Source organism: Ochlerotatus camptorhynchus, unplaced genomic scaffold, assembly GCF_037179485.1.
Source record: "Ochlerotatus camptorhynchus isolate MF236.1 unplaced genomic scaffold, CSIRO-AGI_Acam_v1.1 ptg000266l, whole genome shotgun sequence".
NCBI classification, from domain to species: Eukaryota; Metazoa; Arthropoda; class Insecta; order Diptera; family Culicidae; genus Ochlerotatus; species Ochlerotatus camptorhynchus.
Window position 1 is genome coordinate 3,269,922 of NW_027040756.1, and position 10,293 is coordinate 3,280,214.

Sequence of the window (10,293 nt, forward strand, 5' to 3'; positions counted from 1 at the left end):
AAATCGAAAACGAATGAAATTTCAAAGCCTTGCTATCAACTCAAGCTGATATTTGTACACACTTTACAACCCAGAGAGAATTGCATATTTATGAAATCGATGACAGTTATTCTGAATCACCCTGTAAATGAAAACAACTAAGCCCACTCTACATTTGTAAAAATAAATAAATGAAATTTAAATTAATTTTTATTCCTGTCACCCAGTGAAACAGCTCCAGCATGGAGCAAACATTATAGCATATAATATATATATCATTGACAGCTGAATCACCCACCTAGCAAAGTATAAACCGTCCATTCACACAATATTACACACCCACCGAAAGCTCACCAGCCTCAAGATCACGCCTTTCTATTCCAGCAAGCAAGCCTATAAAAGTCACCTGCCCAAAACCCCTGCAAACACCTCTTCTTGTTTTTGCATAAAAAAAAAACCTATTCCATCTTTCGAATTCTCACCACTCTACTTATTTCCTCGTGTAATGGATGCTTTAAAAATGGTACTTGCAGTACGAATATTTTGTTTTTGTTCGACTATTCACCATCTAACCTGCATAATGCCATTTCCCCGTACCCCCCACCACCATCCTGAGAATGCTCCATCTCGGTGTATAATAGCAGTAGAGTAATTCCTTTTTGGAATACCCTATTAGTGGCCTAAGTTCAGTACACTCTCACGACCCCGTTTTTGTGTAGTTTACTACAGGATTATTTGATGTGTAGAAACAGAAAACCAAATCATCGAAACTAAATTTAATCGCGCTTCTAACTGTTATTATTTTGCTGCAGGCTTATTGTATTTCTTTGATTTGTTTTTTTTTTACTTTCATCCAATCTTTTTCGTTTCTGAAAATCTATTTTAACATTTTTGAAGCTGTCTGCGTAAAACAAGCAATGTGTTATGTGTACTCTAATGTTTTTTTTTAAAGGATTTCCGTAGATGTCGACTAATTTTTGAATCGTGTTTTTTCTTCTTGCTCTCAATTGCAACTTCAACGCCAACTGAATATCAACCATTTGCTGGTTCGTCATCGACAAATGAATATACGACTACTGCCATGACTGCCACCATCACACCACTATTACACACACAAATGGTACTGTGTAATCACTTGAAAATTGAATGCAAAACATCAATCGGCAATCCAATGCAAAACCAAAAACAAAATTCGTGAAAATCATTCAAACAACGCACGCACGCATGACATTTCACCACACCCAGGCGATATTACCAGGGACCGGGAGGATATCAATTGTGAGTTCAATGGACTTTTCCGAGAGCGTTCAATCAATCAATTCTCAGTGTTGTTTTGTCTCAGTGTCATCTTAATCGAATAAGTTTACACACTATTTTTGCGCTTCGTATCGAATCTGTAAACCTACTGATCATGAGTATTATTTTTCTCTCTTAATTTGCCGACACGCTGCCATATCGAGCATTTGGTAGCGTCCAGATTAAATGCTTCTTCCAGCACCTTTGCTGTGTTCACCACCAGAACAGCAAATCCGTTTCCGTTTTGCCAACACACACGTTTCTCGCAGTTTCTCTTCTTAAACCTCCATTATATGTATTATACGTTATCCGATCATCTGTAACGTCACTCTTTCTCCGCGGTGTTGTTTCGGAAAAATAGGATTATTATGCTTGAAATATTAACTTTTCTTTTCTCTTCTCTATTTTTCGTTCTATTCCCAAACCGTGCCGCATCAATCAGTAATCAATCGCAACCGAAGAAGCACCGCTCTGACGGATTCCAATCAGATTCTTAATTCAACCAAACAAGTTAACAAAGTTAAACCTAATGTAAATAGACAACCACCGGATAATCTAATGTCACCATCGACGTACAATCGGTAAGTATTATAGTCGTTTGAACTTGAAATTTGATCTCTTCAATTGCAAATCGTATAACAAAGGGGACGTTTATGAACTGAAACGTCTTTTTACAACTAGCGTGCGCAGCAAGGGTGGCAACTACTACCATGACTGCTACACCTAACAGTCACGGGTATTTATTGAAGCTCTACAGTAAAAGTATGGACGTCTTTCAAAAGTTGTTTCAATCGAACCGTCAAAATGCACCGTTTTGCTAGATTGGAACAGCTTTTTTCAGTTGACAGTTGTCCATACTTTAAATAGAGGGCTTTAGTATATATCTGTACAATAAAGTTTAGCACCGTCGGAGTTAACGTCAATCGGATGACAGTTCAGCGGTACTGTTTACGTGGACTTCGTCAAATTTTTCTTCGGTAGATTTTCTCGATAACTTTTCAGACAGCAGTGAGAAATTAAAATTCTGAAATTTTAAAATATTAAAAAAAAAACTCTTAAGTGCTTGTAAACAGTACCACTGAACTGTCAAAAAGTTCATCCGATGAACATTGAGTTCATTCGTGACGTCACCTAATTTGTTCTATTAGGTTTTGCACCGTCGGGGTTAACCTCAATCTGATGACAGTTCAGTGGTACTGTTTACGTGGACTTAGTCGATATTTTCTTGGGTGGATTTTCTCGATAATTTTTCGGACTGCAGTGAGATGTAAACCACACTTCTGCAATGTCCATGAGCAACATCCTTTCTACGCGCTGTTCCTCGACAATTTTCAAGTTGAAATTCGAAAATTTAAGAATATTTTTTTCGAAAAAACGACTATGTGCTTGTAAACAGTACCACTGAACTGTCATCAGATTGAGGTTAACCCCGACGGTGCAAAACCTAATAGAACAAATTAGGTGACGTCACGAATGAACTCAATGTTCATCGGATGAACTTTTTGACAGTTCAGTGGTACTGTTTACAAGCACTTAAGAGTTTTTTTTTTAATATTTTAAAATTTCAGAATTTTAATTTCTAAAAAGGTTCAGCCGGCTAACACTGAGTTCATTTATGACGTCACGCTGCAGTACCTAATTTAAAACGTCAAGATGAGCTAAATGAACATGAGGATGAACATTAATGCATTTAAATACAGTTGACAGCTGGTTTGACACATGAAATGCATTTCAGTTAACGAATGCCGTTCACTAAGTGAATAGTAAACACTTTATTTTGCATCTAATCACTCAGCCCATCCCAACAAACAATTTTAGCTGCAGACTAGCTTATACAGGAAAAAATCAGCTGTATAAGCCAATTTCTGGCTGTATCGACGAGTGCACCGATGGATTTGAATTCACTCACTCGAGAAAAAGTGACACAAGCTGCGGACAATGTTTACTAATCATGAACACTAAATGTTCATGAATAATGAATAATGAACATTTAGTGTCCATGATTAGTAAACATTGCCCGCAGTTTGTGTCACTTTTTCTCAAGCGAGTGAACTTAAATTCATCGGTGCACTCGTCCATAACCTAATCTGCAGCTAAAATTGTTAGTTGGGATGTATATGGTCAGAGTTTTTGCTCATTATTCAAGTTTCTGATATTCACAGAGTTAATGACTATGATAGAATGAAATCTATCTCTAATAAGGGAAGTAAAGCCGTTGATCCCCAGTTCATGAGTTGATGGGCGTCGGTAGCATTGGGGCTCAGCACGGAAAACTAGATCGACGGAAAACAAATCAAAGAAAAAAAAAAATCAATTTTTGGCATCTACCGATCGTTCCCGTTCCGAAAATAACCATATTGTCTAGTATTTGCCACTTTTTTTGAACCCAATATGGTGTTCCAAAATGGCGTTGGACATCAATTTTCGGTATCTACTGATCGATCCCGTTTCGAAAATACCCATATTGTAGAGTATTTGCCACTTTTTCTGAACCCAATGGCCACCATATTGGATTCCAAAATGGCGTTGGACATCAATTTTCGGCATCTACACGTCGTCCCCGTTCCGAATATACTTATATTGTAGGGTATTTGTTACTTTTTCTGAGCCCAATGGCCGCCATTGGATTCCAAAATAGCGTCGGTCATCAATTTTTGGCATCCACACGTCTTCCCCGTTCCGAAAACATCCGGATATTTGCCACTTTTTTAAACCCAGTGGCCACCATAGTGGATTCCAAAATGACTTCGGATATCAATTTCCGGACTCTAGACATCACCCCGATTCCAAAAATACCCATATTGGTGGGTACATATTTGATATCAAACATCCCTTTTCATAGGATATTATCCCTTTCCATGTATGAAGAGCTTTGAGTGTGTTGGTTTATTTCCTTTAAATTCCGTTATAATTGCTTATCTTTTGACAGATACGCGTATTTTGTCTACTACTTGCAGACTTCATCAGTGCCAAGTACTCAACACCACTCAAATTTAGAAGATCTCTTTCCACTTTTTTTCTATCGAGATCTTTAAAAAAACTATCCGGCTATTTTTAACTCAGATATGATCTGTTTCAAAATTATCCGGATAGGAATAGGGATAATATCCAATGATATACAGGGGGATAGGGATAATTTTGATGTCTGTTCCTGCCTTCAATCCGGAATGGGCATCCACGGTAGCTTTCATATTTTCGATTTTCAATTTCCGACTGTTGTTAGCACCTGACTGGAAAATGTTCGAATATCGAGTCAAGTATTGGTTCGAACAATGACATCGTTTAATCAAACTAGAATTTGGCCAAAAAACGCTAATCTTTGATGATGATGATTGATGATTGAGACTACCACTCATGTAGCAAGGCGCCTGCACATAGCAATGGGCAATCCAATCTGGACGACTTGATCAAGTCCCACTGAGAAATCATATTCAGCTTGGCGCTGTATGAAGGGCCAAAAACGGAGGGGTAGACCCGTCAGCAGAAACACCCACACGAAACCCACCGGGAACAGGATAAGGATCTCCTTCCAGCAACCAAGATCATATAATTCGCAATGAAACAAGCCCTCGTCCTGCAGGATACCCCATGAGTGTGGAGAAGAGTCCGCCCTCTGTCCACGAAATGTTAGTAACAGGAAGTTGGCAATCCCACTCTCCCTATCCAAATCGCTTCAATTGGTTGCTCTGTTGGACCCTCTCTTCCCTTTTGTATATGTATTTAAATGTATATTTATATGGCAGAAAAAAAAACGCTAATCTTTGTACCTCTAACTCAAATACTCAGAATGACTAGGCGTCCTCCTACGAATACTTCGTAACTCTCAGCACGAGCTCATTTCCATTTAGAAAAGAATCTTAATTTAAATTGAGCTCGATAAAAGGAAATTGAAGCCATCAAAAACTACAAGGGACAGCCCTATGGGATTGTATGCAATAGTGACGTAGGACTACTTGGTCTTATTTATTAACTGCAGCAGGAGTTTGTGTTTTGTGTAGGTATAGGAATTTGAGCGGGGTTCTCCCTGTTTATACTCTTTAGTATGACGTGCTTGACATGGATGGCCCACAGCGACTCACAAAAAGCTACTGATCCTGACAAAAGCGGTGAGGCTTCTTCCTCCTTCTATGGATGCACATGTCGGCTGAAGCTCACTGCTTGCGTGTACTGAAGAACACCATCCCTCACCACGCAGTGATTGAATAAACACCGTTTGGTGAGACCGGATGGAATTCAACTTTGAAATCTGTGTTAGGGAAATCGCTTTTCGCAGTCACATGTAGGCTGCAGCTCACTGCTGTGAAAGTTGTTACATGTTCCAATCTGTGATCGTTTTATTACATGTTCCAATCTGTGATCGTTTTAATTATCATAGCAACAGTTACACATTCGTGCAATTTTCAATAGTGAAATTTTGATAAATGGTAATATGCGTAGACATATTTCTGATCCTTTGGTGATAAAATTATTGAAATTGGTCCAAGGGCAGCTGAGTTATTAACGTTCAAAATCTTTCATAATGTTGTTACATGTTTCAATTTCGGTTTTCACAAAGTGTACCCCCATATAGAAATCACAGTCGTAGTCCTACGTCAAAACATTCTCAAAAGTATCACTACTCTATCATCTGATCCGGGTTCCGCTTTATGTTTCGTATGAGCTCCAGTATTCGGGTTTCAGTAAGATTTTTTTTTTTCCATTCTTACTTATCTTGTTTGATATACCTATTGTTAATGCGCTGAAATGATTTTCGGAAAATTTATCTTTGGTTTGTGCTCAAGAATACACCCAACTCCTCCACAACCAGACCGATCGGAGCATTAAACAATTCTTTCTGTTATTACCATTGTCCTTGCAGGCCTCCGGAAACCGAGCCGAGTCCTTACGCGGGTTATCAGCTAGCATACGAAGTGAAAAAGCTCATGTAGGAACAAGCAAATATTTTACCAATTCAACCTTCCTTTCTTCGTTTCCCATGTTTGAGTCGTAGATGAACCTGCTTCACATTATGCAGTGCTTGATTTTGTTTAGATTCATCACCGCCAGATTCTCCAACTTTGATGAACCCCAAACGTTTGGTTACCTCCCCTCTCCCCCATTCAGTAGGATATTGGTCATGAATTCCCAACATCCCTCAGTTTTCTTTTTTCGAAAAAAATATATTTTTTTGGGTTTTGAGTTTGCAACCAAACTGGATAAGCCACTCGTAGAATCCCGTTGAATTTGAGTTTAGCATGTTTTACCACAATTTGCATGTCGATTGTTTGGGGAATAGCACTGAAGTCTTTTGTACGTACTCCTTATAGGCCCACGAGTCGAGGAAGCGGGTCGGGTGCACAAAACCAGAACGGCGTAACGCTGCAGGCGGGGATTGCCGACGATCAGTCCAAGGACTTCGACTTCGAGAAGACGGAGATGAAGTACGACTCGACCGGTATGTTCCACTGGAGTCCCGCAAAGAGCTTGGAGGAATGCATACTGGTAGGTTGTACGGTTGGGGTTGGATTTGGATGGAAGCATGTTACGGTAACTTTTTTTTTCAGGATCGAAATCAAGCGGCCATGACGGTTCTGAATGGACACGTCGTTGTGTGTCTGTTCGCTGACCCTGACTCGCCGCTGATAGGATTAAGAAATCTCGTGATGCCACTACGTGCTTCAAACTTCCACTATCATGAGCTGAAACACGTCGTGATCGTGGGTTCCGTTGAATACATTCGACGCGAATGGAAGATGCTGCAGAATCTGCCCAAAATATCCGTACTAAATGTAAGTAGTTTGAGTCCGGCGACACAAAATTCAGCGGTACTAATGCAAATTTTCTGACTATCCGCAGGGATCTCCACTGAGCAGAGCAGACCTCCGAGCGGTCAACGTAAACCTTTGTGATATGTGTTGTATTCTATCGGCGAAAGTTCCTAGCAACGACGATCCGACGTTAGCCGATAAGGAAGCCATCCTTGCCTCACTCAACATTAAAGCAATGACGTTCGACGACACAATAGGAGTACTGAGCCAGCGTGGCTCCGAGCAGGATAATCTCACCCCGGTAGGGAGTCCAATCGTGCTGCAACGACGCGGTTCAGTCTACGGTGCCAACGTGCCAATGATTACGGGTATGGTCATTGTCAAAGCGAAGCATTCCAAAATTTCTGACCAACTATTTCCTTTGGATCTTTCAGAATTAGTCAACGATAGCAATGTGCAGTTTCTGGATCAGGACGACGATGACGATCCGGACACTGAGCTGTATCTAACGCAACCGTTCGCATGCGGTACAGCATTCGCCGTGAGTGTGCTCGATTCTCTCATGTCAACGGTAAGTTTCGAATTGCGGTTATGTTACGAATCAGAAGTACAAATTGTGCCCATTACAGACATACTTCAATCAAAACGCCTTAACACTGATACGTTCGCTAATTACGGGAGGAGCGACACCGGAGCTGGAACTGATTCTGGCAGAAGGTGCTGGCCTAAGAGGTGGCTACAGCACGCCCGAGAGTCTCAGCAATCGAGATAGGTAAATATCGATTCGCATCGATAGGATCCTCTAGGTAATCCAATGAACTCTCTTTGTAGATGTCGCGTCGGTCAGATTTCCCTGTACGACGGCCCGCTGGCACAATTCGGTGAAGCCGGCAAGTACGGAGATTTGTTTGTAGCAGCGCTCAAGTCCTACGGAATGCTGTGCATCGGTTTGTATCGATTCAGGGATACCAGTTCGAGTTGCGATGCGAGCAGTAAGCGATACGTAATCACCAATCCGCCGGACGACTTTTCGCTGCTGCCAACGGATCAGGTAAGCTCAGAGGTATATTAGGCGATCTTTCGCAACTCAATTCTCAACTGTCATCCAGGTCTTCGTGCTGATGCAATTCGATCCGGGTCTGGAGTACAAACCGGCCACGGTCCGTGGTCCGGCCGGAGGTCGCAACCAGAACAGTCAACAGACCGGCGTCGGCGGCGGTGGTTCCAACAAGGACGACAACTCCTGACTATTGCTGTGTAGCGCCTTGACCGATGGTCCCTATTCCTACATATGAACAAAAGAAACCGATTTTATATACCAGATCGCGCAATATATCAAACATATGTTTCGTAAGTTTGTCAAATTGTTTTCCAAAAATCGTTAGGAGCAAACCGGCAACGTGTTTCGCTCCGTTGAGTGTTTGTTGCAATTCATGTTTTCGAGTTTTACTTGGTTTTCTATCTACATAGGATAATGTATTTAAAAAAAACAAAGCTACTAGCTTCTATCTATCAGTTCCAATCCGGTATATGTTGCGCAATCTAGTATATAAAAGGGATAACGGCTTGAGGGGGCCTAGCGTATGAGCAGTATGAGTCATTCAGAACGGCCATACTACCAGCGTTAAATCCTCCGAAAGCATCCGTTACGTCACCGCCTACTAAACCAACATCAGCAGTAGGCGCGTTAAGTAAAAGTTCATATGTCAGAGAAGAAAAACTTTGCTTCCCACACCATTCCGCGTTTGGAGATGAAAGAGTGAGAAATGAACCATAAAGAGAAAGGAAATAGAGCAGATACCCAGATGTTGCAGCATGTTTCGATCCCTGCTTAGTTGTGATTTAACAGTGATTAGTTCCTAAAACAAAATGTAAATGTAAGTCACTAGGGAAAGCTAGGGAGCGTACACACACAGATACACATGAACACACAAACACACACACTACCGAAAGAAACTAGATAGGCGAGATTTATCACATTTTTCCAAATACCATCCTAGAGTGATTAGTTATGAAATTTTAGGAAATATCATAGAGGACATGTGTAGAAGTCATCAAATGTTACCTTCTAAAAACTAGTGAGAAACACAGCTGTTGTTGAAGTATGTCCATCATTGACGAAGGGTTTTATTTTAACTGTCCAATTTACTAACACGCTTACCCTTATAGTGATGGAAAGAAAGTGATGTCCCTTGCAGCAAATTTAATTTTCGCTGAATATAGAAGAATCTTTACCAAATCTTGACTACGATTGCTACCTAACGCATTTCACTGCGGAGGTGAAACTGGTTCTATCAGCTCGGTTTGTCAAAGAACCGTGGTAGAAGCTCCTTAGCTATCAGCTGTTAAGACGCACTTTCAATGCTTGAAAATACGCATCGTATTGAACCATATGTCCCAGTTTGGACGATTCAATTTGGTGTTGGACTCATTCGAACTGCGAATTGAACCATCACTGGAAAGTTGGTTGAATTACAACTTTTCCTGTTCACTGTTAAAACACTCGAGCGTCAAAAACCAGGTCAGGGGTGAATTGGATCAGCTTACCTAATGAACCGTGTACGTGTTTTCCTAGAAACAATAGAAATGTACTAGTAAGACTATAAACGGTTGCATGTTTTTGAGTGTTGTGTACTAAATCCATGGGATTGAGTTTTGGACGCTGTGAATCTAGGAAAATCTTATTGTTGTTGGAAATTGCGCTACACTCTTGTACCGAATCATATATTCTGCTTTCCTTGTGCCAGTTAGAGTCGGTGTATAATGAGTCACGCCAAGAGTGAAGCCAAGTCTACCTATTGAACTGTCAAACCGGCTACCTATCGTGCAAAGTAAACAAGCATTACGATGCTATGAAAGGTCCACGAAAGGTATTGCAATTAAATATAAAATATAATCGAAGAAATGATCATATACACGCAGTGAGCATTACATTTGTCATACGATACGTTTTGTAATGATCAGTAATGACAATTTCTACTATTTTTCTTTAAGATAATTCGACAAAATCACTGATATAATGATTAACTACAGCCGTTTATTTTTTTTCCTCGCTAGAAGTCATTTGAAGTTGATGCAGAAGTCCTCTGTTGCCAAGTTAAAAGAAAGGGAATCTTTCGAAAACCGTGATGCGAGTTCAACTGTTTTTCTCTTGGCGTGACTCATTATACACCGACTCTAGTGCCAGTGAAAGAAGAATCGAGGTTCACATTTGTTGTAGAAGCGATAAAAACATAAACAACAACTATTATTGGATTAAAATTCACGACTC

The 10,293-nt window shown here is 40.5% G+C and overlaps 1 protein-coding gene across 19 annotated transcripts in view; it reads left to right on the forward strand.

The window, feature by feature from the left end:
- The window catches only part of slo (calcium-activated potassium channel slo), a 265,894-nt gene extending 256,756 nt beyond the window's left edge, over nucleotides 1-9,138 (forward strand). For 12 of the 19 annotated variants that reach the window (XM_065227090.1, XM_065227075.1, XM_065227081.1 and 9 more), the window contains 10 exons: nucleotides 1,225-1,257; nucleotides 1,718-1,856; nucleotides 6,134-6,199; nucleotides 6,582-6,756; nucleotides 6,819-7,043; nucleotides 7,111-7,390; nucleotides 7,457-7,593; nucleotides 7,652-7,794; nucleotides 7,854-8,073; nucleotides 8,132-9,138. In XM_065227090.1, the coding sequence (XP_065083162.1) occupies nucleotides 1,225-1,257; nucleotides 1,718-1,856; nucleotides 6,134-6,199; nucleotides 6,582-6,756; nucleotides 6,819-7,043; nucleotides 7,111-7,390; nucleotides 7,457-7,593; nucleotides 7,652-7,794; nucleotides 7,854-8,073; nucleotides 8,132-8,269 (1,556 nt within the window). In that variant the 3' untranslated portion in view covers nucleotides 8,270-9,138. The remainder of the gene's footprint in view (nucleotides 1-1,224; nucleotides 1,258-1,717; nucleotides 1,857-6,133; nucleotides 6,200-6,581; nucleotides 6,757-6,818; nucleotides 7,044-7,110; nucleotides 7,391-7,456; nucleotides 7,594-7,651; nucleotides 7,795-7,853; nucleotides 8,074-8,131) is intronic. The other 7 variants (XM_065227092.1, XM_065227087.1, XM_065227091.1 and 4 more) reach the window with 2 other exon arrangements.
- The last annotated feature ends 1,155 nt before the right edge of the window (nucleotides 9,139-10,293 follow it).